General features: G+C 41.2%; 1 protein-coding gene across 1 annotated transcript in view; it reads left to right on the forward strand.

Moving 5' to 3' along the window:
- The window catches only part of SPMIP7 (sperm microtubule inner protein 7), a 42,930-nt gene extending 31,778 nt beyond the window's left edge, over positions 1–11,152 (forward strand). The window contains exons 8-9 of the mRNA XM_063304234.1: positions 8,500–8,607; positions 10,112–11,152. Of these exons, the coding sequence (XP_063160304.1) occupies positions 8,500–8,607; positions 10,112–10,235 (232 nt within the window). The 3' untranslated portion in view covers positions 10,236–11,152. The remainder of the gene's footprint in view (positions 1–8,499; positions 8,608–10,111) is intronic.
- Positions 11,153–18,741: the final 7,589 nt, after the last annotated feature.

Below are 18,741 nucleotides of genomic sequence, written 5' to 3' on the forward strand. Positions count from 1 at the left end.
GTACTTTTTTTTACAAGTTTAGATCACATAGGCCTTTTCCTGGTTTAAACCAGGGATCTCAAACTCAAATGAAAATGGGGGCCACGTTACATAAAATGTGCTAATTGGTGGGCCGCCTTCATGCACATACAAAAATGCAACCAACATTAAAAATGAATTGAAACTGAAAGGTTTATTTGGAACATACTGGGTAACATTACTCAATGTATTCAACATCATGTTCCTGCTACGGCAGCTGGCCATGTTTCCCTTTGGCTGGTGACCATACAATTTATCATCCACTTTTGATTGTGACAGGGGAAATAAAAATAATGAAATAATATTAAAAGTATATAATTTTTTTTTAAAGTTTATTTTCCCTGTGTTTCCCACTGACCTTGCTTTCTATCTCAGCATCAGTTCCAACTTTCATTTTTCATGTCATTGTCAGGCAGACAAATTACCTGGGTCAGGGAAGGCAGAAGGTGCACCAGCTGGCACCCTGGGGGAAAAGCAAAAGTGGTGCCAGGCACCATTTCCCCACTATTTCCTGCTCTTGAGCAGCTATCACCTTCTTCCCCACCAGTGCACGCTTGCATGGCACAGGTTTTCCTTCTCCCTTGTAGTGCCCTGTAGTTTCTCTTCCATAGTGCCAGCTTCTATGGCATTGGCTTCTCCCCTGCAATGGTTCCATGCAAGCTGGCACTATGGAAGAGAAACTGGGTGTGTGGGGGGAAAGTCAGTGGGAAAATGATGCCCGGGACTCAAAAATCTGGGACCAATGGTAAACCAGAACATACTGTTTGATCAACCTACCAAGATATTGCCTACCAGACATGGCCAAATGGGGACAGGAGGGACACATGAAGAAACTGGGGCTCAGTGGGCTGTGTCTTTGAGACCGCTGATTAAGCTGTAACCAGTAATGACTGTTTGCCCATATTATCAGAATTTGATATGGTTTAGGGCATGTTTATATTAATGAGCCTAAGAAGCCAAGATGATATGTCATAGATTATGTGTTCTAAAACATATCTCAGAATCCATGGGTTGTGTTAGCAGACTTTATGCATGGAGAATGTAGTCTGTTTTTATTACAGTCCTGAATTTCACCAACTAGATGCAGGTAAAAAACTATAGTTGGGTAAAAGAATTAGAAAACTATATTAAGTTGGCTTGGCTTACATATGTATTTACAATCTATTCTGAAATACTATAGATTATACACTTTCATTTTAAAAATCGATTTTGTTTTACTGCTGTTAATATATGGAAGTCAAGTATGCTTGCTGAGATATGTCTACTAATACTATGATCTACTAATATATCTACTAATATATCAAACCTCAAAAAAACCAAGATCATGGCAACCAGTTTGATTGATAACTGGCAAATTGAGGGAGAAAACGTAGAGGCAGTGAATGTATTTCTAGATGCAAAGATTACCCCAGATGCTGACTGCAGCCAGGAAATCAGAAGATGTTTAATCCTTGGGAGAAGAGCAATGACAAATCTTGATAAAATAGTTAAGAGCAGAGACATCATGCTGACAACAAAGATCTGCATAGTTAAAGCAATGGTGTTCCCCGTAGTAACATATGGCTGCGAGAGCTGGACCATAAGGAAGGCTGAGAGAAGGAAGATCGATGCTTTGGAACTGTGGTGTTGGAGGAAAATTCTGAGAGTGCCTTGGACTGCAAAAGATCAAACCAGTCCATCCTCCAGGAAATAAAGCCAGACTGCTCACTTGAGGGAACGATATTAAAGGCAAAACTGAAATACTTTGGCCACATAATGAGAAGACAGGACACTCTAGAGAAGATGCTGACGCTAGGGAGAGTGGAAGGCAAAAGGAAGAGGGGCCGACCAAGGGCAAGGTGGATGGATGATATTCTAGAGGTGACGGACTCGTCCCTGGGGGAGCTGGGGGTGGTGACAACTGACAGGAAGCTCTGGCGTGGGCTGATCCATGAAGTCATGAAGAGTCGGAAGCGACTAAACAAATAAACAACAACAAAACTAATATATCTCATTTGACCTTTTTCCTATTCCCATGTGACAGGGTCTAGGAGCTCTGTAACAGAAGCTTTAGAATTCCTTAACGAATGCTACAAAAGCTTGGCTCAAATGTAAAAAACCTAAAAAACAAGGGACCTATCTGGAATACATATTTTTTCAGGAAAATTTTAAATTTGAAAATAAAATAACTTCGCTGCACCTAAACACAAAGACTAGCTGCAGCATAAATCTATATTTTTAAGATGTTTCAAGACCATCATAAAATAAAATATAACAAAAATAGCTAGCCCTTCTGGAACTGTAAAGCTGTTTCCCTTTGTTCTCAGTGTGTCTCATGCACTCTATGTATCGCACATCAAGCCCAATACTCCCAGACAGGAGGAGGTTTCAGCTGAAATACCAACCTAAAAATAGAGGTGAAAAAAACTGTAAATTTTGTTTTGCTTTGTTTCTGTTTTTCCAACCAACAATTAATCTCGGCCATTTCCCTAAGTACTTTTCTGCACAGTTCTCTTGCACATTTGAATTACAGTTTTCTTCCTGTGTACACTTTTTGCAAGCAATGTTCCTACTTTCTTTGAAATCTGTCTGTTTTGTGCATACTTATTCCTAGTGCACACTTCTTTTAGATGAATATAATGCTTAATTACTCTGAAAAGTATTGATCTTGATGCATATGCATGTTAGGTTCAGGAGATGGGAACTGGGTAAACTCATATAAAAAATCAGATGGAACTAATTTGTCCTGCACCCTTATCAAAAGCTCACAACCTGAATATGCCTTACCTTGACCAGAAGTGCCTACTTCTTTTCTGATTTCTGTTAATGAAAGGAAGAAGTAGTAGGGTTTTTCCACTCCTGGTATGACTACAACAGTCTTGGGTCCAAGAAAAATAAGGCCATGTCTAATGATCCATGCCTGCATTCATCACAGCTAATAGTGATAGCAGGGATGTTTCCTACTGTACAACAGTCCTGTGAGAAAGTTATCTGTGAAGCCCCTTAGTGTGCTGCTGATCAGAAGTTTGGCAGGTTTGGAGAAAAAGAGAGTAAGTAGGCAAATGAGCTCATAGCTCCTAACATACACTGTACATAATTCTTTGTGAAAGAGGAAACGCTGAGGCCTGAAATGAGAAAAACTGTTTTTCTACTAAGAAATTAGAAGTACAAGAGTGCCGTCTTTCCTCCGTTATCCCTGAGTGTCATCACTTGACTGCTGTATGCTTGTTAATCTGCATACCTGTGTTTCATATATTTTAAATAAATGGAAAGTGACCATTCTTCAGAGCAACTAACAACAAAAATAGCACAGAGATGAAGAAGTTATAGGGATTTAATAAACTAAGGTTTGGTTCCTTGTTCTTCATTTGAGGAACTCTTTCTGTTTCATTATCATTTACTGTTTTCCTTGGTAAGACTTAAAACCTTCTTCTCTGCTGTCATGGACTCCCCCTTCCCCCAGCAATGCTTCGCTGCACTGATGTTTCAGCCCTTAAGAAACTCTTTCACTCTGCAGGTGTTCGAAAAGTCAGTGGAAAAAGTTGGCTACTGAAGGTGGGGATTTCCTGTGGAACATTCACTGAGAGGAAGAGGGAGGGCCATAAAAAGTTCAGTGAGATGGCAAGCACTTCAAACTCATTTCATTGATTGTATTTCTCTAATTCTGATTAAGGAATCATGAATACTAACAAAGTTCAAACTGCTTGCTACCTGGTCTCCTAAGCCTGGTTCTGCCATGCATGCACACTGATGTGCTGCACATTTTAAAAAGTAGACAGTACGGTAAATTAAAAAAAACATACCAAGGAAGTAAAATTTGATCTTGGTTCAGTTCCTTCCCCCAAGTTGGATGTTATTCCCTTTTTTCAAAGTGTTACAACTGTTGTGTTTCATATCAGTATATTCTTCTCTGTAGCTAGTTTCCTTCAAAAGTATATTTTATTCAAGTTATATATCATCCAAAAGACAATCTTTAGTATCTTAAATGATTGTGCAAAGTAAACCAGTAGCTTCAGATACCAACTGTGAAAAGTAAAACAAAAAATTTACAATGAAGTGTAAGTGTATTTCAGGGCTGATACATTAACCCCTGGTTTCAAGGTGGAGGTCAAGTATAACCTGACAACAGTCCAAAACTAGTAACATTAAAGTGTACATTCTATGGCATGTTTCTGGTATTCCTTACCCAGGATAAAGTGATAATTGCTGTAATAGATTAAATTTCTCCTATATATATATTGAAAAAGTAATTATTAAAATCAATTATTCCTAGACTTTTGGGGGTCATTACCTATTGGAATAGCCGACAAAAGCAGCGAGGGTTTGAATAAATTCTGCAAAATGATGCTTACCAATTACTTGTTGCTCTTCCTGTGTTTGGACCAGAATCAGTCATTTCTATTTCTTGTGAGAAAACAAAATTAAATAAAATTTCATAATAAATATCTTTTCATAAGAAACTTTTGTACTCCATTTTTGAACATCACTATAAAAAACTTTAAGAGCCATAACCCTTGTTATTCAGATCTTTTTTATCATTGATCTTTGTAGACCATGCTAAAAATACTTAGTATTTCAGATTGAACCCTCTTCTCAACAGGTGGTCACAGAACAACATGGGGAGTGATTCCTCTTTCATCAGTGCAGCAGTCTCAGACAACAATACCAAGCCTGGAATCTTTTATTTTGCAATAAAACACAGAGGGCCTCAACATATGCTTTAAAATGCACAATTAAAAAATGGTCATGTGTGTCTAGTGGTTGGTAGCTAGTCAACAAGCAAATTACAGTAAACCTATGTTGATCAAATGCTAGGTGCTATGGCTAGAAATGTAGCTAAATTACCTAAGATGTTAAGAGAGATAGGCTTTCAATGAGTAGAACTACCACTGTTGACTTCCCAAAGAGGGGCAGGTGTCAAATCTGTGACCAAAAATACAATGAAGCACATCATATAACCATGGAGATATAAACTGCTGAAACCATGCAGCTTATGACACCTGTTCATTATAGACAGGCTGCTCATATAGTATGCTGCTTTGGTTGCATGTGCTATAAAATTTATGTTAGAAATAATTCACCAGGTTAAGAATATTGCACCGATATCACTAAATGTATGTTGATGGCACTGTACATTTTACAGTGTAAAAACTGGGGGCTCCATAAGTTCCCACACAGTATTCTTGTTGGTCTTTCAATTTTATACAAGTATTACTGAATTTAAATTACTTCTGTACAGCTGAGCTAATGGCTGAAAAAGGACACTTCTTGGTATAAGGGCAACTGGTATAATTTTAATACTACACCCAGGTACTTCATTTGTATGGCTTTCTTAGAGTCATTTGACCCCCAAACTCTGAATTATTATCTTTCTTTTGACTATGGGTTAATAATGTTTTGAATGAAGCCAAGGAGATTGCTGATCAATTTTGGGATAATGTACTTTCACTTGTGTCATCCTATGTGATATATTCTCCAAAAATGGAAAACGTGTCCATTTGTTTGGCTCTAGGTATATCATTAAGTACATGTAGCTTCCTTATTTGACTTAAATATTATACAGCACAAGTCAGTGCCAAGTATAAGGTTTACTGTGGAGCAACTGTAAATTTGACAAAGTGCTGAGTAATCTCTGCTCCTCAACAAATGAACCAAGTATAACATAATTACTTGAGTTGCACTATTTATTTGCACCTATCTAATTTTAAACTGGATGCTAAAATAATCCTGTAGATTTATGTGTTTAGGTGCAAATATTACAATACATTGCAAACTACAGCCCCTGGAAATTGAAAACAAAAGCTCTTCTTTTCACTTTTGAACTAATAGACAGGCTCTGAGTTATGGGGCATTGTTTTCAGATCTATGAACTCATGACAGACGTAAAAAAGATATTACTGTTTTAAAATTTTAATAGGTATATAATTTCTAACTTTGCATTTTGCAACTAGTGGGAGAATTCCAAATGGAAAAGTCAGTAAATAGATGACATGAAGTGCAATCACAAAAAAATCTCTCCCATCAACAGTGTTTGTGTAGCCAGATTTGTAGTATTCTTTCCCTGTCTGGAAGAATGGATAAGAATACCATCCGAGTCCCCAGGTCTTGAGCTTCCTTCTGAGATTTTCAGAGTCTCTTTCTGGGTCTTACTCTCATCCACTGCACATGCCACTTTGTTCATCTATCTTCTTCACCAAGAGTTGCTTTCGTTGTTTCTGTTGTAGAACCTCCTTTGTTTGAACTTATAAATCCTCATCCTTTCTCCTCAACTTGATTTTTTTTTTATTCAGGGACTGCTATGAGCTTGCATTTGCTGCAAATATATCCCAGATTATTTTCTGATAAAAATTGCTGGACATAATTCCAGATTCCTACATGTCATCCTCCCTGTTTCTTCTTAGGGCACCACAAATAGAAAGCCTTTTATTCTACACCTCCAGCATAGAAACTCTGATGTCCATCCTTTCAAATACATTCTTTGGGAAGTCCAGTACACCCTAAATACAATCTTTTGATGAATTAACTTTAATCTCATATCTGTTGATACCATTTAAACATTTTTAAGGGCATGAATCCATTGATGAGGCTTTTTTAGAGATTCCAGTTCTTTAGTTCATGTTTTAAATATCCCAGAAATTTCCACTTTAAAAATATTCTTGAGGTTTTGGTAGAGATGTGTTATAGATTTTAATTCTGTCATGGATTCCATCAAGTAAGAGAGCAACTCAAGTCACTTTGAGGCAGCCAAAACATCCGGCTCATATTGAGCCAAGTACAAATTTTTGATTTAGAGGGAAAATCTATTAGGAACTCCCCCTTAATTTTCTATGAGCTCTTCCTCTTCACTTATTCAGTGTGATCACTCCCTGGAAGCCTTCTTATATTCCCAAAGACCATGACACCAGACATGGAATAACTGGAGTAGAATAAACAGGAATAAACCTAGATGCAATAAAATGCACAAATATCATATGATATATTGACAGCTGCTGAGATAATACCAAATTATGATTTTTCCCTCCCAAAGAGGATTAATTAGACACATTTTAAACAGATATCAGATATATCAGCTTGTTGGCAGGGTGGGAATAGTTGCAGGAAGTCAAGCAGAGTGTCATGGTTAATAGTTTGTTTGTAGAAAGTAGAGTGTTAATATATCATATTTGCCCATTTAGTACCACTGCAGGAGGACGAAGAATATATGGATCTGAAATCAGATGATAATGGGAAAATGTGAATTGTGCACAACTAATTCTGAGCAGGAATAATTCTTCTGGCTGAAATTGCTTTACTTTGAAAATATTCAGGCATTCTTAACCTGAATGGTCTGAGGTTCACAGATTTGGGGATTGCATTGGATATAGATATCATAAGTACAATATTTTAGGAGGCTAAGGACTACTTCTCTCCAAATGCTACAATGCTGGGACAGATGTAATTATGCAATTATGCAAATTATCCCTGCCTTTTAAATAATTGCAAAAGGTCTGGCATTTGTTGCTACCATATTAAATATAGATAGGAGTATACTATTTTCTCTCTCTCTTTCTCTCTTGTCATTTTTCAAAGAGTGCAGCCATTAACAACAAAACAGCTTTAATTGTAACAAAAAGTTCCGTGTTAACTCTGGCTTTGTATGCTCTAAAGGTCAGACCACTTTACAAATAAAATCCTTTTCAGTATGTAATGAGATTCAGATGTCCCCATTCTTAAACATTTATTAAGGGTAAGCTAATTTTTCCAATATTACTGGATATATTGCAAGATATAATGGAATTTCATGCAGTGGATCTTCATCCTCTGTTCTCTGTGCTACATTGCTCTTTCCACCAGACTTGATGGAATTGCATTGTAAGTGACTCTGTTAGAATGATTATATTTGAATAGCCAGATATATACAAGTAAGTGCAATTTGAAAATATGGAAATGTATTCTACTTCTTAGCTCATTTTAGAAATCCCCTCCCCAATTAAGGCTCATTCGGGTATATAAAGAACAGCACATTTCCTACAATATATTGCTACTGAGTACATGTGGTTTGGTTTGTTCAGTGTTGGAAAACTGGCCTCTCTTTCAGCTTATAGTTGATGTTCTGTGGTTTGACTGATCTATAAAGAGACTAATTTTTAGATGAATCTGGAATTAACTTTCTATCATTTGCTTTGAAAGAGAAGCTGATGTAGAAATGTCCTCTTTTCAGATTTTTTTCACTACCCAGGAAGCAAAGGACTACCCACAGACAATATATTTGATTGTACCAATATATCAAGCTCTGAAAATATTGAAGTATATTTATAACTATTTTTTCTCTATTCCAATTTTTGTACTGCATTAAGTCAATACAATTTCCATCCTATACTGTTTTACTTTCCTCTCCATCCTTTCTCTCAGGTAGAAACATAAGCCAACACTTTTGGCTTAATTACAGCTATCAGGAAGTAATTATTTCAAGCTTGTGCCCGCTTAATCAATTCCTCTTCTCCCTTTAACTTTTCCCTTTAGCTCTCCAAACACCTTTGGATACACTGGCAAGGTTCATTGGTCAGGCACCCAACCAGCAAATTCTAATCTTCCACCAACATCACCATCAATAATTTCACGAATGTATGGGTAAGTGTAAGGCACATTACTTAAATTGCTCAGATGCATTATAAAGAAAATCCTAATTATGGTTATTTCATTAAAGAACAATTGAATATTAAGCATGACATTTCTTTGGTTTAGTAAAAAAATGGGAGTCAAATCCCATAGCAGCTTGAAACGAGTATTCAGCATCAGTATTAGCTCCAGGATTCCTGCTTTCCACTGGAAATTTGGGGTGGAATACCGAGCACCAAAGGACATATAGCATGCTGCAATGTTGTAAATACCTTTATCTCTCTTTTAAACAGCTGCAGGGCTTAGAGCAAGTCGCATCCTGTTAACACTAGCGTCGATTTTTTACTCAGTAACATCCATGGAAGCGGCACTTCACTAGGGAAGGCAGCACAAGTCCTAACCTGCCCTTAGATTTCCATAGGTCAGTGCAGAGTGGCCTTCTGATCAGAGCCTAAACACACCAAGGCTTAAACAGAATAAACTGCAGTATATTAAACATAGGTATGCTAAGTGGTACCATTCTAGGGAAATGTCGTTCTTCCTCCCCTCAAAAGTAGGCATATGGAGATCAAACTTTATTTTTTAAGTCACCGTAATTTCAAAAAGGAGATATTTTTTGGCAGGTGCAACTGTTATTCAAGAAATATTCTTTGACTTCAAGCATTTTACACTTCAACTTTCATAACATTTTCAGTTATCTCTTTCCCCCAAATTTGCATTCACATTTTAAACATTTTTTTCCATTAGCTTATTTCTCTTAAGTGTACTAACCTGGCTTTGCTGGTTCCCACAGAAGTCACATGACTGTTTTAAATGAAACTATATCCTACTCTATAATGTCTCTGTTTGCTGTGGTAAACAGGTCTTAGAAATTGAAGATTTCTTAGGAAGCACTAAATTTTTGTCATAGATAACATCAAATTGTTCAAAAGAAAAAAAAGGAAGAACAACATTTTGAGACAATATTGGTTATTACAATGGTGTTATTGGAGTTAATCAGTCTCAGATTAGATATAAACTCCCTTTGTCAAAAAAAATAGTCTTTGCATTAGCACTGTTTTCTTGTAAGAGTATTATAGTACAGAAACCATAAGTTTGGTGGAAAGCTATGTTTCTAGGTCAAGGAAATGAAAATTAGCTTGTAATATCCCATGTTGGTGCATAGGTAGATAAACTATATGGATAGTATATGTTGTGTATCTCTTTCTCAATTGATTGCCCTTTATTATCTCTCCCAACCCACCATATTGATGGAATATAATTAGTATATTGTGTTAACTTTTATATACATGCCATAGGAGCAAGATACCAAAACAGCTGTGTCCTCTAGGGTACGCATAATGCTTTTAAATAATAATAATAATAATAAAGCTGAAGCAGAATTCTAAACTTGTATTAGTTTTGATTTGCAGTGTTATCATATCCCAGCAAATTCTACCTACTTTCTTCTGACATGAGTGGGGATGATTGAGCTTGAAATTCACATTCACATGAAAATACTTTTTTGTCATTGCAGGTACTTAGCTAAACATGGACAGCCAAAAGAATTCCCACATTTGGGGCCCTTGTCACAGATCGTTACAACCACCAACCCACAGAATTCTTTCAATAAGAAGGAAAAAGAACGACTTACAATTTGAAAGAATATTTGTCTCAGTGGCACAATTCCAAGTTTCAGAACATAAATGGGAAATAAGAAATTGTAACATGGATTACTTTTTAAAAATGCAGGAATCAAAACTCCTTCAGTCTTTGTCTTTATGACATGGGAAAGTTGTGTTCCACATAATAATGCATTCAAGTACATATCATCATGTTTTAATAAAATGTACCACGTTCTTCCACATTTTTATGAAAATCCCATAACTCATTCACTAAAATGTATTGATTTCCAAACTTTATAATTATTTCTTCATGCCTAGTCACAGAGAAGTGCCTTGTAGTATAGTGTTCATTTCTTACCTCTGGAACTGAAGGATACAATATACAAAGTGGGGTCAGCAGAGCTCTCTAATAGAGCATCCATCCATTAATGGACTGGATTTCTTAGTCACATGAATGTAAATTCATTAAAAATAATTGCAATCCTTATCCCAAATAAGGATTGACTTAAATAAGACAAATTATTTTGATTGCAGCTTCTTGCAGTGTTTTCACTCTGATTTACACTTGCATAATTAGTCATGATCTACCAAATAAAATTCAGCCTATCAACCATTCCATGCTTGCTTACTAAGGCTTTGATAATTGTCCTGTGTTGCTGTCTGAGGCATGAAAGGATGTCAAGCAACTTTCAAACCCAAGTACTTGGTAAGTGCGCTGCATTTGGCTTAGCAGAACAGTTTCTGTGAGCCTCACTTCAACTCTTAATTCTCAACTCACTAAGACCATTCACAAGAAATCTCATAATGCTTCATTGCAATGTCTATAAGATTAGGTTTATGCAACTTGTCATATTATGCTTTGTGACAATTCAATGTGATATGTGAACTCAGTCCTTGTGGTTTCTAAATCATTGGTTATGGTTGAGTACATCCATTCGAATAAATCAAACTGTGGGTTTGGACTATATGTAAGTGTGATACCAAATGTGTCAAAATACTTTATATTTTGAATTATATGCATTATTTAAATTGGAATTCAAATCTATGCATATACTCAGAAGTAAGTCCCAATATGTCCAATGGAGTTTATCCCATGTCAGCATCTATTGGATCAAGATGATGATGATGATGATGATCCTTTTCCAGAGAGGCACAAAACAGTTAATATGAAACACCAAAGTGAAATGTAATGAGACTGTGGAAGATAGGTGATGGGATATCTAGCATACTGTATTTTAAAATTTAAAGCTGGTAGGGAAAAGAAGTCACATTAGGGCTGCAAGGTTTGGGGAAGAATATAACCTTTTCTCAGCATGCTACTCTCTGTTCTAAATAGCATTCCTCAAGTGGCTGTCTGCCTTTTCAGAATGACAGTACATAGACCTTGCTTTAGGTACCCTTCAGCTGCTTTTACACTTTGCTGGTGTGAAGATGATTTATTTCATGTAGTTTGGTCTTTATAAACCCAGAGTTTTGTTGACAAAAATTGCAAATAATATGTACTTTATAAGCAACGATAGCTTGTATTGTAATGTCCTTCTTTAAATGACCATACCTAGTTCAATTCATCCTATTTTCTAGAGTATTGTTTCTTTAAACCCATATGCAAACTTTGTTAGCTCATTACATAGTGAAAATGTCTTCCATTTGCCTTTTATAAAATTACTTAGCATGTATGGTATATAGGAACAGCAATGTATTTGAAAAAGAAAAGTTTTTCACTTGTGAGAAATAAATCATGTGAACATTTGAAAGTGATAATGTGACAGTGAGTGACAAATGAAACAGAAATGAGAACTATATTTATATGCTGGTTTTGTACCTCTTTAATTGTCTCAAAAGAATGCTAGGATTTGTAGTCAGACCAAGTTAATGACTCTAGGTATCACTGGCCCCACAGAATGCCCATGATTTCTGTGGATAGCAAATACAGCTTTTTGTCAGTTTGCTGTTGTAGATTTTTGCATGTGTAAAGGTAAGGTGCAAAGATAAGGTCAAGATACCTTCAACACAAATTCAACTCCTGGTGAATACAACAAAAGATCTACGCCAGGTTTTTTGTTAATAGCATGGAACTGGTTTGCTATTTCCTTCTTCTGAGATGTTTCCACTCTGTCCCCTGTCCCCACTCCCTCCATAGCTTTGAATGATGGTGGGGGTCGATATGCAAATCTACTTAAAGTTAACTATTGGTTACAGTTAACGTTAGGGAAATGTCATACTGTACTTTTTAAATTCCAAAGAAAAATAGGGAGAAAATGTGTTCATTGGATGGGAGAAAGAGGAGGAGGATAGGTATGCAAAAGACTGCAGCAGTCTCCTGATCTTCTTAGCAGTTTTACAACTTGGAATGCTGCCCCTACCCCAGGCCTTGTTTTATTTTCTCTTTTTTGCTAACTTCATGATAGCTAAAAGCTCTTGAGCAGGAATAAATTCTTTTTCCTGAGTAATTATCATTTGAGGTTGATTGCTTGATCACAGAAAAACTATTCAAGTCATAACTTCGAAAGTGAGTTAATCAGAAACCACCCAGTATTAAACTGTTTGTCTGAATATAACCCTGCCACAGTTTTCCTGGAGGAGTCCTCATACGACAGCATACTAATCTACCCTGCCCCTGGAACTACTGGAGCTACATTATAGTAAAAAAAAAAAAAAACCCTCTTCAAAGTCACCTTCATTAAATCTTGAGAGCCAGGAGGTCATATCAGACCTTGAGACAAAATCACACCCACCTGGCTTCCACATTGTTGATAGTTCAGATCAGAGACTAAGAAATGCTGGGCTGGGAAGCATATTTGGAGAAAGAGATCTACTTGGGATTTGGAGCTTGCTGCTGACCTGAATGAACAACTGTGGAGTCTGGAGGAAATTTTAAGACTGAGGCATAAAAATATTCATGCTAAAACAACCAGTCTAGTCAGATGTCCATCATTTGATACCCAGTTTTTGTTTTTGACTTTATCTGTGTGATCATGTTTTAGATATCTGAATTATGCTCTCTACTTAATAACTAGATTTGTTCAACTGCCTTCTGACTTTTATATCACTCAGCTGACAAGGTACATCAGAAATCAAGAGACACTTGTCCAACAAAGAACTAAAAAGTGAAGCAGACACCTGAGACAGGATAACAATGAAAGAATGGTTTGAATTTTTCTTCTAACTCTTAATTTACCTAGTTAAATAGGCCATCTGTTTTATGGATTACAACCACACTGCTTATGTGATGGTCCCAGTACCAGGACCTTAACCTAAGTAAATCTCTAGACAGTCCATTAGGAACCTTAGAGAATTCATTTATTTAAAATCCAATGAGGACAGGATGGTTTCAAAGCTCTGAATAACATTTTGGCACCAAAGCATTCAAAGTAATTCATTCCCTCTTGTGGCCTCTTGTTTGCTGAAAACGTCTGCAAAATGTGCATACTTGGCTGGTAACTGGACCCCCGCTGCTTCGGTGACTGTGTTGGTTGCTGGAGAGAGAAGGGCGGCTTGAATCTTGTGGTGCTGGCATTCCTTAGCTGGGAAGGAGACTGCTCCTGTAGTCCAGTCCAACAATGGGTTGTGGATCTTCAGCCAAGGTGTGCCCAGGATTATAGGTACATTAAGTATTGCAGTAACATAAAGTTGGATCCACTCAGTGTGGTCCCCCATTGTTAGTTGCAAAGGTTCTGTGAAACTTCGAATCGGTCCTGCCTTGAGGGGCTGGCCGTCAATGGTCTCAACTTCTATGGGATGTGGCAATCCCATGGTCGGGATGTTCAGGTACAGTCTGTACATCAATAAAATTGGTGGAAGCTCCAGAATCCATGAGAGCCTCTAACTTGACATGGTGCTCTGGGTTTACGTGCATTATGTAAGTAGAAAAAAGATTGACTGGAATCCTCAGAATGTGCCCTTCTTAATTGATTAATGGTCTCCCTGCTGAGCTCTGTGGAGGGAGACCGATGGAGTTTCCCTGGTTGGAAGTAGAGGCAGAGGTGGCTCTTAGTTCTGCTGCTTGTCCTGGGGCTCTTACAGAATTTGCTTGGTTTCTTGCTGGGCAAGCTCTCACTGTGTGCCCCAGGGCTCCGCAGTAGAAACAGAGGGCTCTCTCTCTCCTTCTCTGTCTCTCAGCCTTGGAAGTAAGCCTCCTGCTCACCCCGATCTGCATCAGCTCCTCTGGTCCTGAGTAGAGAGATGCTACGGAGAGAGCTGGAAATCCTGGAAGTGCTCTGAAGCCCCTGCCTCTCCCCAGCTGTATCTGTCTGAGTTCTTCTAGCCTGGCATCTATGACCACAGACAGCTGATATAAACCTTCTAAAGTAGCTGGTGTTCCCTGGCACACCAATTCATTTTTTATTTCCTCATCCAGCCCCTGTTTGAATTGGTCTTTCAAAGCACTCTCATTCCAGTCCAGATCTGCTAACAGCTTGAAATCCGCAATGTAAATTCCCACCCTCTTGTTGCCTTGCTTGAGCTTCTAATTTTCCCAGCTGGCAGTGACCTCTCTGATCGGGTCATCAAAGTGTGCTTGGAATCCTGCCAGAAAATTCTGGTAGTTATCTAGAATTGGGTCATTGTTCTCTCCCTTAGGAATAGCCCATTTGGCTCCTGGGCCCTTTAGCAGACTTAAAATAAAAGTGACTCTGGTTTAGTCTGTTGGGAATTCTGCCAGTCTGCTGTCAAAAAACATTGTGCACTGTGTAAGAAAGGTTCTCAACTGTCCTGCTTCTCTTCCAAACTTCTCTGGTAAACTGCCCTGGGATCTCAAGACTACTGGCGGAGCTGCTGCTGCTGCTGCTGCTGGCACCGGTTGTGGGATGATCGGAGCTGGTTGTTGTAACTGCTGTAGCATAGCTGCTTGTAATGTGTTGATCTGGAGATCTACTTGTTGCTGGTGTTGTTGCAAGGCTGCTGCTAGTTGTTGAATGGCTTGCCGAATTTCCTGGTTTTCCAAAGACATTCCCCCCCAATTTCTTTTCTTTTCTTTTCTTTCCTGCCTCTTTCAATGGGAGTAGGAGTTTGTTAGGATTGATGTCCTAACAGGCAGGAACCATGCTGAGATGAGGAATAAGTCTCTAGTGTTTTATTACTGCTACATTAGATAGAAAATCCTAACAAACTGAAGAAGCATGAGAAAATCCATACAGATAAACCCCAAAAGTCAAGGCAGGTCTGTTCTGAGTCTCTTTGAATGACTGCTCAAATCCTCACTACTATGCATGCGTTTTCCCCCCTGGAGAGGGGGCCCCTCCTGCTCACCATCAGTGCTCATGACAGCAGCTACCGCATCACTTACCTCACCGGGGATGGAGATATATGGCTGAGTATCATCGGCATATTGATGATACCTCATTCCGTGGTGATGGATGATCTCACCCAGTGGTTTCATGTAGATGTTGAATAGGAGAGGAGAGAGAACCGAACCCTGTGGCACCCAGCAATGGAGGGTCGGGGGGCAGATCTCTCCTCTCCTATCACCACTGATTGGGACCAGCCCTGGAGGAAGGAGGTGAACCAGCGCAAAACTACGCCACCCACCCCCAACTCCCTGAGCCACCCCAAAAGGATACCATGGTCGATGGTATCGAAAGCTGCTGAGAGGTCAAGAAGAGCCAGGATGGATGCACTCCCTCCATCCTGCTCTTGCCAGAGATCATCCATAAGTGCGACCAATGCAGTCTCTGTCCCATATCCTGGCCTGAACCCTGACTGAAAGGGGTCCAGATAATCCGTTTCCTCCAGAATCCTCTGGAGCTGCAATGCAACCACTTTCTCAACCACCTTTCCCCAAAAGGGAAGGTGGAAGACAGGGTGAAAATTGCCCAGTATAGTAGGGTCCAGGGATGGCTTCTTGAGGAGCGGGTGTACCAGTGCCTCTTTGAAGGCAGCCAGAAACTCCCCCTCCCTCAAGGATGTATTAACCATCATCTGGGCCCAACCACAAGTCACCTCCTGGGCCGAGTTTACCAGCCAGGAGGGGCAAGGGGCAAGGTGGCATGTGGTTGCATTTGCAGTCCAGAGGATCATGTCCACTTCCTCAGGCCCAACAGGATCAAACCGTTCCCAGATAACAGGGTAAGTACATCCCCTCGGCATCTCCCCAGACTGTACCTCATGCTTAGGATCCAACTTAGAACGAATCTGAGTGATTTTATCCTGCAGATGCTCAGAAAACTCCTCCACAGGGCCCTGTAAATGGATCATTGAATCCCCCTTACCCAAGAGGGATCAGGTAATCCTAAACAGGGCTGCTGGGCGGCATTCTGCAGATGCAATAAGAGCTGAGAAATTTTGGTGTTTTGCCACTCTTACCACCACAAGGTAGGCCTTAATAGTGGCTCTAGCTTGAGTTCGGTCAGATTTGCTCCTTGTCTTTCTCCAGCAGCACTCTAGACATCTCTTAATCCTCTTCAAAACCTGCAGCTCCTCCGTAAACCACAGGGAGTGCCAGGTTGGATGAGGCAAGAGAGGTCACACAGGCGTGATCCAGTCCAAGGCCCCCACCACCTCTGTATTCCAGGCTGCGGCTAGGGTCTCTGCTGGACCATGCAGTAGATCCTCAGGTATAACCCCCAGCTCCCTCTGAAACCCTATCGGTTCCATCAGTCGCCAGGGGCAGACCAATCGAATCGGTCCTGCCTCCCTGCGGAGTGGGGCAGCACCAGAGAATCTCATGGCCACCAGGGCATGATCTGACCATGACAATGGGGATAGATCCAACTCTCCCCTCAGATCACATTGCCACTGCTCCAGCAAGAAAACCAAGTCTGGGGTGAGGCCACTGTCTTGAGTCGGGTCCTGAATAATCTGGGAGAGGCCCATGGCCAACATGGTGGCCATGAACTCCTGAGCCACCTCTGAGGCACACCCCAGGGATGGCAGATTGAAGTCCCCCAGAACCATAAGCCTGGGGTACTCCACCGCCAGCCCCGAGATGGCCTCCAGCAGCTCAGGCAGGGAGGTTGTCATGCAGCAGCGAGGCTGGTACTGCAGCAACACTCCCAACTGTTCTTGGGCACCCAACTTGAAGAACAGGGTCTCACAACCAGCCACATGTGGGGCAGTGCCCCTGAAGGCCACTAGAGACTCTCGGATCACAACTGCTACCCCTCGTCCCCTGCCCTGGCATCTCGGCTGGTGCCACACCTGAAACCCGGCTGGGCACATTTCTGAAAGGGCTACCCCCCCTTCTGGGCCCAGCCAGGTCTCAGTGATACATCCCAGGTCAGCCCCCTCCTCTGTAATTAAATCACATATGAGGGGGACCTTGTTGTTAACTGACCTGGAGTTAAGCAGCAGCAGTCGGATGCTGGGGCCCTCAAGGAACTGCTGACCAGGGCCTGGGTCTGAACATGGAGGGCCGGAACATGCCACCAATAACAAACACCGGGGGCATCTTCCCCGAAGTTGGCCCGCCCTCCAGTTCCCGCCATAGCATCCCCGGCCCATCACCACCTTGATAGAGTGACCCACCCTACAGCCCCCAGAGTTTCCAAGCCCAGTTGCCTCCATCCCAGACCTCTGGAAACCCTAGGTTGAAACAAAGGTCCCCTCCCCCACACACCCAACCTCTCACTCACAACCAAACTCAAGTGATGGCAGGCCCTCCCAGTGTACCAGCTCTTGTTCTTGGCACTGTTTGGGCCTAGTCACCACCCATACACATGTACACACACTCACTGCACCCCCCAACCTCTCTCACTGATCACGGGGGCTCCCACCCACTCCTACCCTCCCCTATCTCTCACTTAGGGGGAATACTCTTACATAAATAAAAACAAGGGCTCCCCACCCGTTTCTCACCTGACAGGGAGCACCACCGCTCACACTGAGGGGATCCTAAAACCCTCTGCTACCCCCCAGTAATTGGGGAGCAACCAGTCCTCCACTACGATGTTCGTTAAGAGGTCCATTGTGCAGGCATGCCCCACTTCTCGAGGCTGGGACCCACCGCTGGGATTCACCATCTCAGCAAGGTTCCAGCAGGTAGCAGCAGTGTTTCAGCGGGGTTCCAGCAGGCAGATTCACTGCGGGGGGGGGGGGGGGGGGTTGCAAGTTCTCCCAACCAAGTTCTACTCCAGCCACGAAGTCCGCCAAGCCTGCCAGAGGACTGCCAGCTCTTCCTCAGCCACCAACCCACCAGGCCTGCCAGAGATCCACTAGGCTCCACCACTCCACCTTGGCTTATTGCGCCTCTGCCTGCTGTGACTTGCTCGCCAGGCCTCCCCTCCACTTCACTAGGTCTCGTCCGCAGGGCCTTGCGGCAGGGCCTATCCCACTTCGCCATCCCGTGGACGGTCAGCCAGCATTTCCGAGGCCACCGGGTCCCACCAGGGCCAGTTAAGGGGCAATAGAGGGTCTCCAGCTCATCCAACCCTCGGGAGGTCTGCCGGAGCCCACCGCGCTCCACCGCACCCCATTGCTCCACCGCTCCATGCTCTGCTGCGCCCCGCTGCTTTGGTCCTCCAGGGTCCAGTGTCTCCACCACCAGCCAAGGTATTTATGGCCGGGAACCCCTTAAGACTGGCCGAATTGGCCGACAACACTCCCCCAA

The sequence above is a fragment of the Candoia aspera genome, chromosome 4 (assembly GCF_035149785.1).
Source record: "Candoia aspera isolate rCanAsp1 chromosome 4, rCanAsp1.hap2, whole genome shotgun sequence".
NCBI classification, from domain to species: Eukaryota; Metazoa; Chordata; class Lepidosauria; order Squamata; family Boidae; genus Candoia; species Candoia aspera.